This window comes from Arvicola amphibius, chromosome 9, assembly GCF_903992535.2.
Source record: "Arvicola amphibius chromosome 9, mArvAmp1.2, whole genome shotgun sequence".
Classification (NCBI taxonomy): Eukaryota; Metazoa; Chordata; class Mammalia; order Rodentia; family Cricetidae; genus Arvicola; species Arvicola amphibius.
This window is the reverse complement of record NC_052055.2, coordinates 1,657,757-1,679,721: the sequence shown is the minus strand read 5'-3', so window position 1 is coordinate 1,679,721 and position 21,965 is coordinate 1,657,757. Positions and strand designations below refer to the sequence as shown.

General features: G+C 44.1%; 1 protein-coding gene across 1 annotated transcript in view; it reads left to right on the top strand.

Moving 5' to 3' along the window:
- The window catches only part of Stk3 (serine/threonine kinase 3), a 212,939-nt gene extending 198,104 nt beyond the window's left edge, over nucleotides 1–14,835 (top strand). The window contains exon 11 of the mRNA XM_038342570.1: nucleotides 13,540–14,835. Within this exon, the coding sequence (XP_038198498.1) occupies nucleotides 13,540–13,698 (159 nt within the window). The 3' untranslated portion in view covers nucleotides 13,699–14,835. The remainder of the gene's footprint in view (nucleotides 1–13,539) is intronic.
- The last annotated feature ends 7,130 nt before the right edge of the window (nucleotides 14,836–21,965 follow it).

Sequence of the window (21,965 nt, the reverse complement as noted above, 5' to 3'; positions counted from 1 at the left end):
CCTGTAGTTTCTAGAGCCTGTCCTGGAACTAGCTCTTGTAGACCAGGCTGGCCTCGAACTCAGAGATCCGCCTGCCTCTTAGCCCCTCTCTAAGGTGGGTAAGAAGCCCACTACCTCTCTAGGAGTCATGCTCAGAGCCAAAATTTGCCAGGGTAAGGGAAATCCACTGCCACCATTCTGGACACTGAGACCAGTGAGAAAGAGTTTTGGGCGACTGGAAATTTAGAAAGCAGTTAACGAAATCCATAGATGCTCATGTTTAAGAGTCCTTTCTTTTCTGAGCATCACAGTCTGGGCATGACCTTGTAATGCGACAGTTAGCACATCAACTGGACTGCTGTGGTTGGTGGTGGTCGGCTGGTGGGGTGCAGCTCTGCCTAGAGCAGTAGCTGAAAGAGCTGGCCATGTGGGCGTCCCTAATGGAAAAGGTACCCACTGCTAGGTCTGCTCATCTCTTGGGAATGGGAATAACATGATTTTGTCTGAGAATACAAAATAGTTCCAGAATAATTATCCATTGCATAAGCTATTCTTTGAGCAACAGAATATATCAGCCACTTGCAACAATATATGGAAAGTTGCTCAAGAATACGATGAATTTAACAGTTGCATAGCTGTTTTATTATTTTTTCCACCAGAGGTAAACCAGCGGTATGGCTTTCATTTGCTTAGTAATTAAAGATGCATTTTCCCCTTTAATCCTTATTAGAATGGACTTTTTAAAGAGCGGGCTGAAATTTCATCCTGTAAAATAAAATGTAAAGACTTACTAGTAAAACTACTTCATATTAATGTGTATTATTCAAACCAGAGCTCACATTCTGATCCCCAAGTTTCCACTCACAACCACAGCCTCCTGGCATCCCTGTGTGTAGATGCAAAGGGAGATTAGCTACTCTTTGTGAGCCCCCAGCTAGGCTGTGCCTCTGCTGTCGTGCGTGCCTGCGTGCGTGCGTTAGTAGTGAAGCCGCTCAGAGAGCAGGTGTCTGGCTCTAGGAGAGGCAGCCAGAGCCTGACCTCCTGGGAGAGTGCAGCCGCTTGGCACTTCCCTGGCAATGCCATCCCCTGGGGACATTTGGGAAGGACTTATTTTACAAAGTGCACTAGAGGCCAGTTTTTTAATGCCTTGTGCTCTACTCGGTGAATTGGTCTTTTAAAATTAGAATGTTTAAGTTTTGCTCTTCTCACACTTTTTTCATTGAAAACCAGTAGTCTTTGCAGCCTGTTCATTTACTGTAGTGGTCTAAGCGTGAACCTTGCTGTGGATGCTTGTTCTAATGGTCGTTTGTCATGACACTGGCATGTCACTTCTTGCCCTTTGGGTGATGTATGCATATCACTTATCTGAGATGATTTAGGGCACACTGTTTTCCTCTCCCATAGAACCACATATAAGACAATAACAGCTACTTCATGTTCCCTTGGTCTCATTTTATACCTCCCTTGATCTCAGATTGATAGCATTTATGAACATCTCTTTATGTATGTGTGGTATAATGTACAAGTTCATACATGTGTAAGTTGCACATGCACATGTATGTATACTTGTGGAGGCCAGAGATCCATGTTGGATGTTTTCCTCAGTTACTCTTAATTCTTTAACGGTCTCTCCCTGAACCTGGAACTCACCAATTTGGCTAGACTGGCTGGCCAATCAGCTTGAGGGATCAGCTCATCTGTACATTCCTTCCCCCCACCCCATCCAGTGCTGGGATTACAGCACCCAGTTTGTACGTGGACGACGGGAGTCTGAACTCGCCCTCCTGTTTGCATGTGTCCTCTCGCTGAGCCGTCGTCCCGGTCCTGAGTGTGTGCTGAGACGATCGCTAGAGAAGCAGCCAGGGGGGCACTGTCACCCAAGACTCCTTGGACTCACTGGGCATGGGTTCGTGTGCTCCTGTCCATGCCTGGGTATCTCCTTGGAGTTTTAATTGAATACACATTGTCTGTTAATAGCTTGGAAACTAAGTGCTGTGTTAGCCACAAACTATGCCGTAAGATGGAAAATGCTGAAATAGTTCCTTACTGGGAAATTTTATTTTCTAGGCTTGTGACAAGGAACAGTGCTGATCTTGGGTATCCACTGTACTGCTGCCATCTGTGTTTTCAATCACATAACTCGTGTTTTTAAAGAACCATAGATTTTAATGCTTTATAACTAGTATTGGGATCCTAGTTATTTCTAGGTGTTGCTTCATGATTTAAAACATTATCAAAAGATATTATCCATTACCATCTCAGCTTCCTGATTTGTGTGTTATGGCTGTATGTGTTTTTAATTAGAAAGTGATTTTTCTAAGTAAAGTGAATTTTTACGTATTTATGCTATGGAAATACTTACACAGTCATAGGTTCTGTGATGTCACTACAGCAGGAAATTCTATCAGTCCCCCGTGGTGACTGAGTATGAGCCAGGCCCATTGTGCTTCCTTCCGTGTCTGCTTGCCCAGGAGTGTTAAGTGATGGTGTTGTTAGCATTTCGTGGCATACTTGGCAGAAGCCATGCGTCTAAAACAGTGGTCTTTGTGTGTCTTACCAGACAAACGTAACAAGTGTTTAGTAGAGTGTGCCACTGCCCTTCAATGAAATTCATGACGTGTGCTCAGAATGCCCCGTTTTCCCCAGGACCGTCTTTCTGTCTCCTTCACAGCCCCCCTCGGGGCGGGGCAGAGGCTCAGTAGGTCAGCGACCTTCTTGATGTCACACTCATACATGACGCCGCACCAAAGAGAACTCTGCTGCTGTGGCATCATCACCGGTGTCCATTGGCAGGGGTCCCCAGCTTGGAAAAGACAGCCGCCTCCGTGGCAGCCAGGCCCTTCTTCCTGGTAGACAGTGTGTGTAAGAACATGCCGCTTCCTGTGCTCTCAACAGAAAGTCAGTGTTGTGGGTACAGTCCAGCACTGGACACCGCAGCTGGGCTAGCCTCTCGCGCTGGGCTAGCCTCTGGTCAATGTCCCTTTGCTAATCAGTGCTTGGGAAGAACAGAGGAAGGAGGGGCTGGGTACCGGAGGACTTCTGGATGCTCCTCAGCACAGGGTGGTTGGGGATATTAAAAGCTTAAACTTACAGTTAAAATGTAAAAGCTAGCTAAGGCATGATGGTGCACACCTTCAGTCCCAGACTTGGGAGGCAGAGGCACCGTGTTTTGGCAGCAGGTCTCTGACCCACCAGGCCACCGCACCTGCATGTTGCTTTTCTGGTGTTGGTTGTAGTCTTTCATGACAAGTATCTTTCATATTGGTAAATGTTAAATTGAACTAGATAATCACTTACTTGGTAATCCTTATTTATGTCTTTGTGATTTAAACTTTTGAAAGTGTTAATCAAAATTGCGGAAATACATCAATCAAAGCTAATATTTTTTTTTTCTATCTGCCCCTTATATATCCAGAAAATTTTATTTACTGTTCGGTTTTTATTAACTCAGTTTTTCTTATTTTGGACATTAAAGGTTTTTACTGTACGAGCACAGTTGTATTTGAGTCATTTTTCTGATTATTTTTAAGACAAAACTACTTAGTAGAAACTGAGAAACAAAAGGGAACGGTGTCGATTGCAGCTAAAGAGAGCAACTCAGATTCCGTTATTCCTTTCTCCAATGCGTGGCCAAGACCTTTCCAGAGGAAGACAGTGTAACACTGCTCGCCAGTCTAATCCACCTGCTTCGTCCTCGCTGCACACAGCACCAGACCGTCCATGGGCACCTGAGCAAAGTCCTGCGTGTGTGAAGGGGACATTGCTTACTACGGATTTCCTCAGACCATATTTTTATTGATAAAATATGAAATCTGCCTCAGAGGCTGTGGAGAGAAATATTTATTTCACTAAACAGCTGGTCAAAAGGAAAACATATACAGCCATTTCATTGGCTCACCTGTGACTAGAATGCAGTAATTCAGGGTTTCTATTCTTGGGAAGAGACACTGTGACTATGGCAGCCCCTATAAAGGAAAACTGGGGGCTGGCTTTCAGTTCAGAGGTTTAGTCCATTGTCATCATGGTGGGAAGCATGGTGGCATGCAGGCAGACACGGTGCTGGAAAAGGAGCTGAGAGTTCTACACCCAGATCAGCAGGCAGCAGGAAGAGAGTGAGACACTGGGCCTGGTTCAAGCATCTGAAACCTCAAACGCACCCACAATGACACACTTCCTCCAACAATGCCACACTTACCTACTCCAACAGGGCTACACCTCCCATTAGTGCCACTCCCTTAGGGCCATTTTCTTTTAAACCGTCACATTCCATTCCCCCATAGACCTGTAGCCATACCATAATGCTGAAATGCATTTATCCAACTTCAAACGTCCCCATAATCTATCACAGTCTCAGCAATGTCTAAAAGTTCAAGTCTGTTCTGAGATTCATGTCATCTCTTTACTGTAGTCCTCTGTAAAGTCAAAATCAAAAAGCAGATCACATACTTCCAACATATAATGGCACAGGATATACTTTGCCATTAGTGGTTCCCTTCATTGTCTGTGCCTGACCGTCCTGAAACTTGGTCTGTAGAGCAGGCTGCTCTCAAACGCAGAGATCCACCTACCTCTGCTTCCAGAGTGTTGGGATTAAAGGTGTGCAGCACCACAGCTGGCTGTCATGTGACATTGATGTGACATCCCCTTTGTCCTCGGTGCTAGAAAATAAGCCATAAAAAATAAACTGATGCTTCAGATCCCCGACAATACCCCGTGTCCTCGCAGACCTGTGTAGGCTAGCCGGTGGCTCACCTGTGCTCTCCAGGCCTCTGTCTGTTTCCCTTGGGGAAGTAAGTGTGACAGACTCTGCGTACAGATTCTGAGCAGTGAGGTAAGAGCTGCGTCTCAGATGGAATCCTAAGGGGAAAGGTGCATGTTGCTCCAAGCCATAAACAATTTGGAACTGTCTGAGGCATGTGTGGATAAATCTTACAGAATGCTATAGGCAATCCTGCATTGAAATTACCATAGGAAATTATTGTTGTCAGGCATTCTGTTGGTAGTTCATATTGGTAGAATTGCTAGCAGATGGGAAAATAGATGAGTCAGGGTACAGTATTAGCAGTCCATGTTTTTTTAATCACAGGCCACTAATAATGTCTGCAGCATCTGTGAGATTTGTTTAAACAGTTGCTAGGAAGAGTTTGTTTTCCTAGTACACACAATAAACCTTGTACAGTATTTTCTTGATGGACTATTTGACTGAACGTGTTAACATTTATTTACATGCAAGACTGTTTGCTTCATTGTAGGGGTGTCTCATTTATTCTGACATATTGATTATGCCAACAACTCGTAAACCCATTAAGCTTGAAATGTTACCACATTTATACACTTGAAAACTTTGTAATTGAGCTAGCAAGGTGGCTCAGTGGTAAAGACCCATGCCACCCAACGCCAAGCCTGACAACCTGAGTTCAGGCTCAGGACCAGAATGTTAGAAAGAGGGAACCAATTCCTGCACGTTGTCCTCTGACCTCCACACACTCAGACATATGCAAAATAAGTAAATGAATAAACGTTTATGAAATCTTTATATTCTTTGTATCTGTTGCTTGTTTTTTAAGACTTTTAAGAATATCTCTAGTAATTAAAAATATGTTTGATAAACATAATATAAAAAATCCAAGGATTTTTCTCTCCAAGATGGTTAAAATTATTTTAGAAAGTAATTCAGTCTTGCTATTTAAATGTGATATTTTAGTTTGGAGAGTAAAATAAATGTGTAACTTAAAGATCTGCCAGCGCTTCCGGGTCAGCAGTTATAACAATGTTCAGGTTTTCTTATACTCAGGAATAACCCCAACTGCTGACAGTTTAGACTGCAGAATTATCAGTGGGGTGACTTAAGTTTATGTTCCTTTTTCTCTTTTTGTATCTCCCCCATTTTTTCTTAACCTTATTTTTCACCTCCTTTTACATCCAGAGTTGTTTGTACTGCTGATTTACGAAGTACTTTTGACATTTTTATTTAATGAGCAGATAACTATGTGCCCTTCTGTCTGTTGTTGTCAAAAGTCATGGGCTTTTTCTGAAAGTCTTACTTAAAACAGAAACAAACTAGCCAACTAACCTGAAGCCTAAGAAAAGGACAGTTCTGTCTCGCCCAGGGGTTCTCTTTACTCATTTCAAATGTTCTACCAGGTTCTCCTCTGTAGACGTTCCCTGGATGGTTCAGCTTGGCTTAGAGACCCTGGGAATTTCTTAGTAGCCATGATGTCCTGGCATTAACTTTCCTGTAGGCCTGTTGGGGAGACTTTTGCTACATGGAAACATTACCAAATACCCCATGGAATTTCGTTTCAGAGACTCACACACTTGTGGGATGAAAGCATTTACCCTTTAATGGAAGCCGTGAGCCTGTCTCCACTCTTCTGCTTTCTCGTTTGTCTCCCATTGTAAAACCACCCAAGAAAACCTTTCAGTTTTTAATGAAAAGCACAAAATGTTGTTTTAAATATTTGAGATCTAACAAGTCAGAAATACATACCTTGATACTGTGCTGGATAATCCCCTCACCAAAATTAAATGGTCATAACTGGTTTGTGGACTTCTCGTTTCCTTCAAGGCCAGGCAGGAGAAAAGTCCTGTAAGTGAGCTTGCTTCAGAGAGAGGCATGCCTGGGGGAGGGAGGGAGAAGTAAAAAGAAAAGTTTGGGATTTTCTCCCACAGACTTAGCAGTGTGGTAGCTGAGTGCCGGTCACCGATACGGCAGAGTGGGAGGGCCACAAGCTGCAGCGACACAGAAGCAAACACCACAACACCAAAATGTGTTGCTCCCAGGTTCATGCAATTTAATTTACCTAATTTCAGAAATCAATCTCACTTTGTTGTTATTTGTGTATCTTGCCCCGATGCTGTGGGAACTTCTTCAGCCAATGGTCTTTGAGATGCTGGCCCACTTTGGGCATGGTCTTGAGTTCTATGCAGAGGTAGGGGCGTGGGCAAGCGCCCTGGCTGCCAGATTTGTGGATTTGGTTCCTGTTCTCCGCTCATACAGCAGACTGCTGATCTGCGAGTCTACCCCTAAATAATAATAAGAACCCTTTATCATACTCCATTCTGAGTCAGCGTGGTCTACTTCATTGTAATAGACTACATCCAGTGCCCAACCTGGATCCCAAGTCCACAGGCCCAGAAGGTCTCCACCCCCGCCCACCTGGCTTGATTTCACCTACTAAGCAGTTTTTTTCCAAAATCCCTCCACAGCTGAGCTACTCCTTTGGCAGGCCCGCTGTGCAGCAACTTGGCAATAGTCGACTACACCCCTGATTGATTTATAGGTAATAGGCTGTTAGGCAGGATTTGTTGGAGGAAAAAGGTCACAGCAGGTGTGTTTTGAAGGGTCTCTCTTGTGTGATCTGTGTCTCTCTGTGCTCTGTCCACAGTGAGGTGAGCAGCTTTCCTTCACAATGCTCCACCATTCTGTTCTGCATAACCACAAGTCCAGAAACACAGAACCCAGCTGCTGGGAACCACGGCTTCTAAATACATGAGCCAGAGTGACCAGGAACCACAGGCTCAAAACCGGTGCACCTCCCTTAAGTTGTCTGTCTCGGGTTTTGTCACAGTGACAGAAAGCTGGCTGACAAAGCCTCTGGCTGCACCAAGGTGTGGGTGCTCTTTAGTGTCAAGACCGTCTATAGATCATATGATCAGGAGAGAATCCTTTTTCCCATCTAACTTCCTCCATCGTACGCTTCAGTTCTGTCTTAAATGCTGCTGATTCCTGAAGTCTGTGTCCCAAGCCCCGAATAAACAATTTCTCTCTGGTGATTCCACCTCGATGCCTTCTTTGCATCTCTAACTCACTGAGACTGAAGTCACTTCCCTGCCTTTATTGCTGATACCAAACACAGCTGATGACCTGTGCTTCCAGCCAGTCAACAAAGACACCTGCCCCCTTCCAGCTCTCGGTGCCTCTCCCCATCCTCTCCTGCTCTGCTATTCCATCCCCAGCTTCCCAGCAGATCACTAAAGCTGATGGCGGGTTTACTATCTTTCCCTCCATGATAATCGATTTGCTATTTAAGAAATTTCTCTAATTCATGTCGTGGGAGTTTTATAGTTACCCTTAAGAACCATAGCCATCCGTTTTTGCCTTCTCCCCCCACCCCTCCTCTCTCATCTCGTCTTTTGTTTCTCTTCTTAACTCTCCGCAGCCTGCTCAGCCCCTCCAAAGATGACGCACACGTGTGCATCGTGTGCACAGCCCTGCTACCGCTTCCAGCTTTCTCGCACTCCAGTGAGCGCTCTGGGTGGTCCCTCCTTGCCAGCTAAGTTGCAAGCTTGTGAGCAGCCTTTTATTTATGTCTTTGTCCGTGGTGCTCAGTGTACGGGAAGTCTAAATAACTATTTTAATAAAGGAATCTCTGGAGTTCCCCGACAGCCTAACCTGAGGACATAGCTAGCTGTTTATTATGCAGAAGTCATTTTCAATAACCCCAGCCGTACACGGCTCCAATCCAAAGCTCGGGCTTAAAACAAACAGTCAAAATGAACAGGATGCACCTTACCCAACCCACGCCCCGTCTTCTTATGTCAGGCTTTCTTCAGCAGCCTGCTCTAGGATAATGCTTTGTAAGGTGATTTAACACAGTCTCTAGTTCTCAGTAGAAATATATACCCTGTGGTAGCAGGAAAGAACTGAGAGGTTGCTTTCGGACGAAGATTTCTGAAGGAAAAAGCTATTATGTAGCACAGATTAGTGATCTAGATATTTTTCATGTGTTGATAATGAGAACTTGTCGTCAAGGGAAGGTTCTTTGGGACCCCAGACCCCCACTCCAGAAGCCGTGCGTCTATAAAATGCCCTGTTCATCACTGGAACAGAGACTGTTTGGGGCCTTGTTAATTTACGTTACAGTGGACCACTGGTTCCTTGGCAGTGCCAGATGATGGTTCTCCAGCACCACAGGCCTGCTCATAATTCATACACATTCATAAATTGTATACATTGGAAGCATAAAATCTGTTAAAAGAGACTTTTTCTTCTTTCCTTGAATTCAAATCCTTGTCATAATTTAACATTTATTAACTGCTGGCGATTTGCCCCAGTAAAGGAAGGACAAGACATCCACAAGGAGAGTCTTAATGTAAGAGATTTTAAAGTTGGGGTAGCTGCTTGCTTTACATGATGGGTTGCTACGCTGACCTAAGGTGACCAATCCCTCCAAGCCCTGTGTTCTTACTACTACGCACTGCATGTCGTGGTTTCCAGCAGTGAGCGGGAGGTTCTAGAACGTACAGTCTTATGATGGAAAAAGAACTAGACAATCTGGAGTAGGATTATGAAACTCGGTCATAACTTAATTAGAAAACACTTTCTGGATTCAAATACCAAATTCTGTTGTTTAAATTGTGTGGTGTAGAACTTCAGAGATGGGAATGATGGGCGTGTACTGAACTAGAAGAACACTGGCGTGTGGCTGGGGAGCTGACTAGGCAGTTAGGCACACTTGCCGCTCTTGCAGAGGACTTGAGTTCAGTTCCCAGGGCCTCTGTGAGGTTCTCACAACTGCCAGGAACTAGCTCGAGGGCACTGATGCCCCTGACCTCCAAGGGCATAGGAACTCAGTGCACATAGTCACATACAGATACGTAATTTAAAGTAATAAAAATGTCTTTGTTTAAAGAGAACACTGAAGTAGAATTGGACTCCACAGATGTTCTGGGTTCATCTGTCTTCAGAGATGTGAGTCCATGTCCATGCTGGGTTTACAGAACAATGTTACATGGTTTTTTTAATTCTTTTTATTAATATTTATTGAGCTCTACATTTTTCTCTGCTCCCCTCCCTGCCTCTTCCCTACCCCCTTCAGCCCTCCCCCAAGTCCCAATTTACTCACGAGATCTTGTCTTTTTCTACTTTCTGCTTCCCAGGTAGATTAGATCTATGTAAGTCTCTCTTAGGGTCCTCATTGTTGTCTAAGTTCTCTGGGATTGTGGTTTGTAGGCTGTCTTTGCTTTATATTTAAAAACCACCTATGAGTGAGTACATGTGATAATTGTCTTTCTGTGTCTGGGTTACCTCACTCAAAATAATGTTTTCTAGTTCCATCCATTTTCCTGCAAAATTCAAGCTGTCGTTATTTTTTTCTGTTGTATAGTACTTCATTGTGTAAATGTACCACATTTTTCTAATCCATTCTTCTTCGATTGAGGGACATTTAGGTTGTTTCCAGATTCTGGCTATGACAAACAAAGCTTCTATGAACATGGTTGAGCATGTCCTTGTGGCACAATTGAGCATCCTTTGGATATATACCCAAAAGTGATATTATTGGGTCTTGAGGAAGGTTGTTTCATAATTTTCTGAAAAATCGCCATACTGATAGCCAAAGGGGCTGTACCAGCTTGCTTTCCCACCAGTAATACAGAAGTGGTCCCTTTTCCCCACAACCTCTCCAGCATAAGTTGTCATTATTGTTTTTGACCTTGGCTTTTCTTGCAGGTGTAAGATGGAATCTCAGAGTTGTTTTGATTTGCATTTCTCTGATGACTAAGGATGTTGAATATTTCCTTAAGTGTCTTTCAGCCATTTTAGATTCCTGTGTTGAGAGATCTCTGTTTAGGTCTGTACTCCATTTTTTTATTGGATTGTGTAATCTTTTGGTGTCCAATTTTTTGAGTTCTTTGTATATTTTGGAGATCAGACCTCTGCCTGATGTGGGGTTAGTGAAGATCTTTTCCCATTCTGTAGGCTGTCGTTTTGTGTTGTTGACCGTGTCCTTTGCTTTACAGAAGCTTTTCAGTTTCAGGAGGTCCCATTTATTAATTCTTTCTCTCAGTGTCTGTACTGCTGGGGTTATATTTAGGAAGTGGTTCCCTGTGCCAATGTGTTCAAGTGTACTTCCCACTTTCTCTTCTATAAAGGTTCAATGTGGCTGGCTTTATGTTGAGGTCTTTGATCCATTTGGACTTGAGTTTTGTGCATGGTAATAGATATGGGTCTATTTTCATTCTTCTACTTGTTGATATCCAGTTATGCCAGCACCACTTGTTAAATATGCTTTCTTTTTTCCATTTAATATTTTTTGCTTCTTTATCAAAGATCAGGCATTCGAAGATGTGTGGATTGATATTTGGGTCTTCTATTTGGTTCCATTGGTCCTCCTGTCTGTTCTTATGTTCCTGGGAACATCTGTCTTCAGAGATGTGGGTCCACGTCCATGCTGGGCTCACACAACAGTGTTACATGTTTGTGTAGTTCAGAGAGTTTTTAGCTTCCTGTGCATATTTCTTATCCCCACCGTGATTTGAACAGAACCAAGCACAGAACAAATGTGTAATTAATGGGGAAACTATATACTACTACGAATGGTATGCAGATGTGCATTGTAGCTGGGTCCACTGGGTGTTTAGGAGTCTGAGCGGGAGAACCTTGAACTTGAGGCTAGCCTAGCACATACAAGGTAAACTTGGGACTGACAGAAAGACTCTTCCTTTAAAAAAAATAAAAAGTAATAAATCCAGAGAGGTTGTTTTGTGCTGTCCAGCGCAGCCCAACGGGGCTGGTTTCCCATGGCCGGTGGTGCCCACCCCAGGGCGGGCTGCTCGGCTTCGACTGAGCATCCTCCCACAGCAGTGTTCCTCCCGGCATATTTTTGGAGCTGTCTCCTGTGACTCATTGGCGGTATCCTCAGTACCTTTTTTTGGCTTAGAGTAAGTTTGGTTTGGGGAAGCAGGAGTCACTTGGGGCCAGGTATGGTGAGTAAACTGGGGGATCGGTGCAAAGTGCTCTCCCAGCCTTCTGTTCCCGTGACTAAGCAGTGAGAGTGTGTTCTAGCTTCGACTCATAAAACAACTAGGAGTTAGCTTCTGTAAGAAAAGGAAAAAATGAGCTTCAGTTTTCGTCATTTTCAAACTAAGTCTTCATGCTCCAGGATAGCGGCTGCCTGTCCTTGCTCCCCACCATGCAGCCTCTTCTGAGACCCGTGAGCTCGGCAACGCCTCACTTGAAGTAGGCAGAGCCTTCTCTTCCGTCTGTCAGGACCAGTGTGGCCTGACTCCGTGGGCGTCTGGAATCATGTTTAACAGGGGTCTCTCTTCTTTGTTAAAACCTAACCCTACTCCTGGTGTAATCAGGAAGGGCATGGTTTTAGGGGTTTCACATTATTTGGAAGTAGGGAACCATATGCTTGTACAGCACTTATGTGGGAGTCAGAGGGATACAAAAGATTTGATTTCCTCCTCCCACCATGTGCGTTCAAGGAATTGAACTTGCACCTCAGGCTTGGAGCAAAGTGCTCTTACACACTTTCAGGGCCAGTTTAGGGTTTATTTTTAAACATCGATGGGGTAAAAGCTGACTGTGTGAATGAGTGTGGAACAGAGCAGCCTGTAGCCCTGACGAGTATGTGTGAGTGTGTGGTACAGGGCAGCCTGTAGTCCTGACGACTGTGTGAGTGTGGTACAGGGCAGCCTGTAGCCCTGACGAGTGTGTGAGTGTGTGGTAGAGGGCAGCCTGTAGCCCTGACAACTGTGAGTGTGTGGTACAGGGCAGCCTGTAGCCCTGACGACTGTGTGAGTGTGGTACAGGGCAGCCTGTAGCCCTGACAACTGTGAGTGTGTGGTACAGAGCAGCCTGTAGCCCTGACGACTGTGAGTGTGTGGTACAGGGCAGCCTGTAGCCCTGACGACTGTGTGAGTGTGGTACAGGGCAGCCTGTAGCCCTGACGACTGTGTGAGTGTGGTACAGGGCAGCCTGTAGCCCTGACGACTGTGTGAGTGTGTGGTACAGGGCAGCCTATAGCCCTAATGACGTCCGACTGTGCTTTTCAGGAGATGACCCATAGCTTCCTGTTTCAACAGACAAGTTCAGTTAGGCACCGGAGTGCTCCCGGTCCTCTTACATAGCAGAATAGGTTGTCTTTCCTGAGGTCACAGTGAAAAGCAGTAAGGACTGTGCTGCTGTCCTCTGAAGCCAACGTGGCCAGACTGTAGTGTACCCCGTAAAATCTCATCGCCGGTTCATTCTCAAGTTGGCCACACCCAGAGCGGAACTTGCACAGTGCAGTTTGAACCAGCTTTGTGTGTGTTTGTTTGTTTGTTTGTTTAAATCACAATACTATTTTATCAAAACACTCAGGGTAAAAATATTCTAGATAATGTAACTCTGTTTAAGAGCTGACATTTTTGGCATTTGGTAAAATAAAAGGTAAAACTGTTGACTGAGCCTGTGTCTGGTCTGCCCCGATTCTTGTCCTGTCGATGTTGGCTTTCCCCAGCACCCTGTGGCTGTCCCCAGAACATCACCCCAACATCTGCTGTTGACAATGGCACATTGGTCTCTGGGTCTTTTCAAATGGTTTCTTCATCTTCCTTTTTTATCATTCAGTCCTCCAACAGTGCTGGCGTTGATCGCTCTGCTGTGGATTACTTGAGGTTTCTGCAAGGTGTAGCTTGTGGCTTCTTCAGGGAAAGAATTCATGCTCTAGTTGTTGACCATGCTTCTAAGATGGTGTAATGAATTTTCTGAGATATCTATTTTAAAACTCATTAGACTTCTAGTGTATTTTAGATTATTTTACAGTATTAATTTCTTTTTTCTGCATTTAGTTAAAAAATCTAAGTTTAGAAGAACTACAGATGCGTCTGAAAGCACTGGACCCCATGATGGAGCGGGAGATCGAAGAACTGCATCAAAGGTACAGTGCAAAGAGGCAGCCCATCCTGGACGCCATGGACGCGAAGAAGAGGAGACAGCAGAATTTCTAACCGACCCCTCTGCCCAGCACGACCAGAGACCAAGCCACCACAGAATGGAAGGGATTGCACTACTTTCTAATCCCGAAAATGTATGTTCTACAATTTTGCAAAAGTCAAAAACTAATGATGGTAAACCTAGATAAATTCCAAAGGCAAACTGTACAGTTGTATCCACTCTGACTTCATTTTTGAAAGGATGAGAGCAATAGAAATGTGCTCTTTCTGCCAGCTGTTCCACCAGCAACCAAACCAACCAAATTTAAAGCTATATTTGGAGACTTTGGAAATCCAAAACTGTTGCTTAATCGCACAGTACTGGAGGGCTTTATGTTACAATACTCCTTATTCCTGTGGAGAAGCCTATTTATTGTACCCCTTAGGTAGACTTATTTATTTATGCGGTTTCATTTTTGTTTTTTAAAGACAAGATCAGTATAGTTTCGGTGGATGTCCGGACACACTGACAGATACAAACACACAACTAAATTATACAAAAGCAGGGAGCTCTGGGTGCGTTTCTTCATCTCCAGTAAAAACAAAGCAGCAAGAGCAATAATGTCCAAATGGACCAGACATTTTTATAGTGAAGAATAATTTCATTTCTCCCTTCTTAAATATTAATTCTTGACTTTAATATTGGTATAAATAAGGCTATATGTGTGTGTGGATGTCATACAGAATTATACCCTGTAAAACCAAAGAAATCAATGAATCCTTGCACGCACACACACACACACGCACACACAGGTGTGGGAAATACTTATAAAGAAATGAAACCCAAGAAAGCAATACAATTGTTTTCTGTATTGGTCCACAGTAATCTCATCAGATTATTCTGTGAAAATATGCTTTTGTCACAGGACTTTTTGTTGATTTCATTCATTTCCTGGGAATTGATAAGCATCACGTATCTGACAATAACAAAACAGTAAAAACGTTTGTACTAAACTGTGTGTCCTCGGGGCCTGGGGAAAAAGCAGACTTAAGCTAGGAGACTCCTTTCTGAGTGGAGTTACCATTTGTGTAACTGCATGGGGACCAGTTTTTCTCTGCTCTACACATGGCCATTTCGAGTGTGTGTTGTTTTATGTATTAATTATGTGTGTACATCATGAAGACAAATAAATTCCATGGTGCCACCTGGCACACTTCATCTTTTTTTTTTCTTTTTTAAGCTCATGGCCTGGACTCCGTTAGGCAGGTCAGGTTGCATGGCTGATTAGTGGTGACCCTGAAACTTCAGCGAAGCTACATAAAGCTGTAGCTCAGGTTATTCCTCTCAGACCCAGGACCCACCGCTCCCTGGCAGGACGCTCCTCTGCTCTCAGCCCCCACGGGACGGGACGCAGTGGTTACAGGTGTGCTTGCCACAGGGGAAGGAGCCTGGCAAGCGTCAACACTGCGTCCCAGCAACACCTCCAGTGAGTGCAGGAGGTGGGTGCCCCTGAGGTCAGGACTGTGGACTTCCTTTGACGCAGACACTGACCACAGAGGGCAGGTCACCTACAGAAAGCTTCCACGCGTTTTTAAGCAGTATCATGCTCAAGATCTTGCCTTGACATTTGTTTTTGTTCTGTTGGATCCTTATACATCGTATATTATAAGTGAATTATAAAGCTGAAAACAAGATGTCTAAAACCAACAGGACTTCCTTTGCTCACACCAGCTATAGAATACATAGCGAGGCATGTTCTCACGGACCCCGCTCCTCTTTGTTGGTGACTGCTTGGGACAGTCAGCCATGTTCATCCGCTCAAACAGTGTCCAGGTTCCCTTTCTTAATAGTCTCTCCTGTCACCCACCGAACCCTGATGGAATCAAAAGACTAACTTCCACCATCCAAGCAAAAACACCTACTTGAGATGACAGAAACTAACAAGGATGATTTCTGCCCACCTGACTAAGTAAATGAGGCTGTTAGCCACCTGTACTTGCTGTGGTACCTGAGTCAGGACAAGGGCTTCCTTTCTGTAATGCCTTGGTCTGATTGCTTGATAATACTTTTACACCCTGTTACTACATCTGCATCTGTTTACACACACATACACACACGCACACGTGCGCACACACACACATCTGCATCTGTTTACACACACACATCTGCATCTGTTTACACACACATCTGCATCTGTTTACACACACACATCTGCATCTGTTTACACACACACATCTGCATCTGTTTACACACACGTCTGCATCTGTTTACACACACACACACGTCTGCATCTGTTTACACACATCTGCATCTGTTTACACACATCTGCATCTGTTTACACACACACACACACACACGTCTGCGTCGTTTACACACACATCTGCATCTGTTTACACACACATCTGCATCTGTTTACACACACATCTGCATCTGTTTATACACACACACACTTATTGTTTTGTTTTGCTTTGAGACAAGGTTTCCCTACACATCCCTGACTGACCTGGAACTCACTCTGGAGACCAGAACCGTCTTGCACTCACAGAGATCCACCTGCCTCTGCTTCCCAAGTGCTGGGACTAAAGGCGTGTGCAGCACGCATGGCTTATGCACATTTTAAGGGAATCAAGAGCAATGAATATCATTTTACCCTGGAGCTGTGTTAAATGAGTCAGAACATTTGAGCATAATCTATCCTAAAGTTTCCCTGTCTTCTCCCTCCCTGGCCCTACCCTACCTCCCTGTCCTGCAGCAAATGCAGTGTTGCACAATCATGAGCCATGAGAGAGACCTTTAAATCTGGTTGAGCCCATGAATCACGGCGCCCAGAAAAAGAAATTACCTAGCTATTTCTGAGTTTAAGAAACCTTTTATTCGGCCCTCCCTGCTGAGAACTTCCAAAAATAAGTAAGCATACTGTCTGCACAGCTACCCTTAGCGGGCCCTGCGCGTGAACAAGGCTAATGAGCCCTCATCCAGGAGAAGCTGGCTTTATCCTGTACGGTGAGAGCAGAGTGCTCTGTGCTTGATTTAATGAACCGAGATACTGCACAGTTACAGCGATCGCAGCCTATGTTAACATGAGCAGGTCTGTGTTCAAAATACGGGCTATAGCTGTAACTCATGTAGCCTGGAGAAGAAAATAGTCTTAATGGATTTCAGAAACACGACACCTGTTAGTCGGGACCCTTACAGTGCATGACGCTGTGCTGGACAGTGTCACCTGTATGGTTTTGTATGTCTTCTCATTTACCAAATCACATCCCAGGGTCTGCTCGTTGCCAGGTATGCCGCTTCTCAACAAACATTATATAATACGTTAGTGGGATGTTTTTAACTTAGTCATAGGAAATCTTCCCAAATTACTGATACATTTATATTCAATAGAAATGCTATTTTTGTTTCTTTCCTATTTTAACATTAATGATTAAAATCTAAAATTACTGCTATTCTAAATAGAATTCTTTAACTACTTGGAATTGCTGAACCATCACTATTAGGCATAGGCACTTAATTAGATATTTCATTAGAATGCTATTTTGGAGTGCCAGATATCCTTTTTTGGCACAAGAGACAAGAAATTGGGTCCATTGAGTATTGTGTTTCTTTGCCCTTTGATGTGATGGAACCTGGACCCAAGGGACTCATATATCTTGGCTGGAGACTCTGGTGTGTCTAAGGTGTCTTAGGCCCCCAAGGACTGATCCGCGTTCCCCTTTTCCACACCAACACTTGACTTCAGCCCTCCCTCTCCTGGTTGCTTTCTTCATCACAAAGACTACAAGAAAAGCCACAGGTCCAACTCATTTCTTCCCTCAGCCTTGAAAAGACATTGCTGTTTGTTTTCCTGTCACATGGGCCATGTCACACAACCCTTCTCCCCACTACCCACCTGGCCACTTGATTAAACTCCCCAAGTCTCTGCTCATAGAATAATGACCACCAAGTGGACGGAACGTGGTTTCCTGGTGTTCTGGAACAGCATGACTCACTCAGCTGACGTCTGTGACCTCATCTTTCTTTATTGCTTTGTTATTGTAATTATTTCCTTCTCCTTTGCTTTGGGTTGTAAAGTTTTTCGAAGTAGAGACGTTTATTGACCCTGTGTCTCTGTGGTGCTTCTTAGTGTGCTGGGTGAGAAGGGCTGGGTGCTAGTTAGATACAACGGGTTGTCTCTACAGCAACCAAATGTCAGCCATGTTCGAGCTCTATTAAGACCTGTCCTTCTGATGTATTAGCTCAGCACTTCACAACAAGGTGTATATTGAAAACGCAAAGGAAGACTGGAAGAAATGTGGGGAGATTAAGCGAAGTCATGGCTGATTAACACCGGTGTGGGCTCTTGAGTTTCCATGGGTCATCTCCAAGCTGCTTCTCTCTGGACCACCTGTGTGCCTGGCTCTAGAGTGTTGACACTGTTAAAACTTAGGGTCGGCGTCAGCTGATCATTAACTTTTTGCCTTTCGGTAGAATCTACATTTTCTAAAATGGCATCCTTTCTATATGGGGAGTGGGATCGTGGGTACCAAGCTTCACAGATGTGCTACAAAGAAGCCATTTTTCAGGTACAGGGATGCAGCTTGAGTCTGTTTCCTTGGTTGCTATGCTGTTTTGTAAGCTGCAGTGTGTCCCCCTTGCTGGCTTTCCTTTGGCAGCACTTTGGAGAAGCATTAAGGTAGCATTAAGGTAGTAAGGAACTCTTTTATCTTAGCTGGGGACTCTGGTGTGTCTAAGGGTGACTTGGGCCCCAAGGACAGAGTCCAGTTTCCCCTCTTCCCCATCCACACAGACACTTGACTTCATCCATCCCTTCCTGGTATGAGACGTTAAATGCTCTGGGTTCGAATCCCAGTTCTCCCTTTGTTTTCCTAGTCAAAAACAGCCCCTCCACCACTTAGTGTTCAAATGCATTTGTAGCCCGAGAGAAGGCTCGATGGCTAAAGGCATGTACAGCTCTTCCAGAGGACCCAGGTTAAATTCCCAGCACCCACATGATGGCTAACTCCATATGGTAGTCTAATTCCAGTCAACAGTATCCAGAACTTCCGAGAGCTTCCATGGCCTCCATGAACACTAAACACATGTGGTCTACACACGTGCAGGCAAAACATCTGTACACATAAAAAAAATGTAATAATGCAACTATTTCAGTGAGCAAATGTTCCAGTGCCTGTAAAATGTTTAGCAAAGTCCCTGGCATAATATAAATGGATATTAGCTTAGAGTCAACTTGCAACCCTTTTCAGGTTCATTTTCATGCCTCGTTTTGCAGAAACAAAAAGTGGAGTCTGTTCATTGAAAACCAAATGTGTTGTTTTCTAAGATGAATTTGACTCTACTAGAACGCAAAAAAAAAAGCCTTCCCTGAAGAGCTGACTCTTCTCCTGGGTAGGAGTTTATATGAGGAAAAGCTGTGAGCAGTTGTCTCAGCTAAGCTTAAAGCCCATACGCTCTAGAACGAGTTTTCTGTTGTAGGATTATTGCTGAGGCAGCTTCAGCACCCTGTGAAGACCTATCTGGAAAGTTCTCAGCTGTGCCCCTGAAAGTTTTTTCTCAGTATGTCTTGGCATCCTTGGCTCTTGCAGATATGACGCGTGTAATTGATTGGCTCTCAGTTTACTTCAGTTCTAGGAAGCCCAAGATCAGCTTTATATCTTGAGGGCCTCATAGGATCCTATGATCTGCATGGCTACATTTCCCTGATTATACTTACAGAATATTTATGAAAACAAAAGATACTTTTTAAGAGAAATACCTGGAAGTATGTGGTTTTTTTATATACTTAGAAGGATTTGGTTCTATATTGTGTGTAATCTTCATATTTTTATAGGATTCTTGAGAGCATAAAATATAGTACTTGGTGATTTGTCCAGGTCCTGGATCTAAACACTGCTGGTTCTTTGTGTGAGCGCACGGCATCTGGTGAAGGAGAATGTTGGGGTGTGAGATACCAGACAGGTAACTCCTGGGCTTCCTTTTCTGGAAGGAACACCATAGTCCCCTTGGCCCTCACACCTCTTGTCCTTGTCACCTGCCCACATCACAGTTACACAAGAACTCACTCAGGTTGATGATGAGGCAGATTCCTCGAGCTTAGTTCAGCTGAGGGGTCAGACTCCCTTAAAGCTTATTCAGGTAGGTAGGTAGGTAGGTAGGTAGGTAAATATACAGATAGATAGATAGATAGATAGATAGATAGATAGATAGATAGATGGATGATAGGTAGATAGATGATGGATGGATTGATGATGATGATGATGATAGACAGACAGACAGATAGATAGATAGATGACAGACAGATAGTATTTTTTAGTACTAAGAGTTGAACCTATGATTTCACACATGCTAGGCAAACACTTCTAACCCCTCCCTATGTTTCAAGCCTCTATTTCCCTTTTACACTTCTATTTATAATCCATTTAATATTAATAGAAATAGAAGGCTGTAAAAACTAAAAGAGGAAGGTGAAAGTAAATACTCTTTTCAGGCAAATACAAATGACAGCCTAAGCAAAAAGTTTCAAAGTAGTACCAAACCCCACATCACCTTTTCACAAGAAAGCTCCAAAAGCCAACAAGTTTCAAAATCTCTCTACTAGAAACCCCAGTGCCTTCCTATGTTTAAATCTAACCCCTGGTTGTCTTACATTTTGATAGACTTTACCAAGTGTGGTGGTTTGAATGAGAATGGCCCATAAGCTCATATATTTGCATGTTTTGTCGCCATAGTGACTGTTTGGGAAGGATACAGAGGTGTGGCCTTGTTGGAGGAGGTGTGCCACTAGGGGTGGGTCTTGAAGTTTTAAAAGCCCACACCAGGCCAGGAGATGGGGGGGGGGGACTCTGCCCACAGAGCGGGATGTAAAGCTCTTAGCTGCTGCTCCACTACCAAGACTGCCTGCCTGTCACCATGTTCCCCACCATGATGATAATGGGTTAACCATCAGAAACTGTAAGCCAGCCCCCATTAAACACTTTCCTTTGTAAGAGTTGCCTTGGTCATGGTGTCTCCTCACAGCAGTAGACCAATGACTGAGACACCAAGGTCAGCTGTAGCTAGTTGAGTGGAAGCTGAACAAACCCTCAGGCAGGCACTCTCGGGTTCTCAGTATGCTCTGATATTTGGAGTGCTCCAGTGTGCACAGAACATTCTGGAGGGGGAACCCTGCAGCTTCTCATTTTAAGCCTTTCCATCAGTTCCATAACAGCTTTCTTTCTTATTGAGAAAGAAAATACTCTTGACAAGAATGCTCAAATGAGAAGACATCACGGAGCTTGAAACAGAAGAGTTGGATGAGAAAGGCAAGCTCCATGGGAGAATCTGTGTTTTATTATTAATCAAAAAGCAAGTTCATGAGTGCATTCTCTGTTGACCTTTCAAAAAGCATTTTAAAGTTTATTTTTAAAGCATATCAGCTGATGATCATAACCACTTCACATACTTAGAACGTGATCTTCAGTGTGGAGCTTGATATTAATGGGCTTTTGAGTCTGTGCCATTAAATGTTGTTGTAAGGCTTTTCAATTTTGAGGGCAATTAATTGCTAAAGCAAACAGCGATTTGGATTGTTAAGTTCATTCTCTTAAACTATTTTAATTTCACACAAATACAAAACTGTTTCTGTGTATGTGCCCTGTGTGCATGCAAGTGCCCGTGGAAGCCAGAAGACGTCGGAGCTCCTGGACCTGAGGTTACAGGTGATTGTGAGCCCCAGAATGTAGGTTCTGGGAACCGAACCCAGGTCCTGAGCAAGAGCAGCAAGCAGTCTTAACCACATCTTTCAAGGCCCTAGTTTTTTGTTTTTGATTTTTATTCTTGTCTAGTAAATCTTGATACTTTGCCCGGTGGTTTGAATGAGAGTAGCCCCCATTGGTTCCTGTGTCTGCATGCTTGGTCCCCAGTTGGGGAACTATTTAAGAAGGATTAGGGGATAAGGCCTTTTTGGGGGAGATGGTCACTGGGCTGGGCTTTTAGTCTTCACAAGCCCACATCAGGCCCAGTGTTTCTTCCTGCAGCCTGGGGATCAGGATGTAAAGCGCTCAACTACTGATCTGGCACCATGCCTACCTGTGTGCTGCCACACGCCCTGCCATGGTGGTAATGGACTAACCCTCTGAAGATGTAAGCCAGCCCCCAATTGAATGCATCCTTCTATCAGTTGCCTTGATCACTGCCAGCAAACCCTGACTAAGTCACCCTGGGCATTGAGTCAAACCAGGGTAGTGTGTACACTCAGTGCATAGCAGCAAGCACTGTTTGTCCACAAGTGTGTATTTTTAACATTGCTAGGCAGAAACAACAGTTTCTCCAGGCAGGAAAGGTTCACCCTTACTTGTCCATC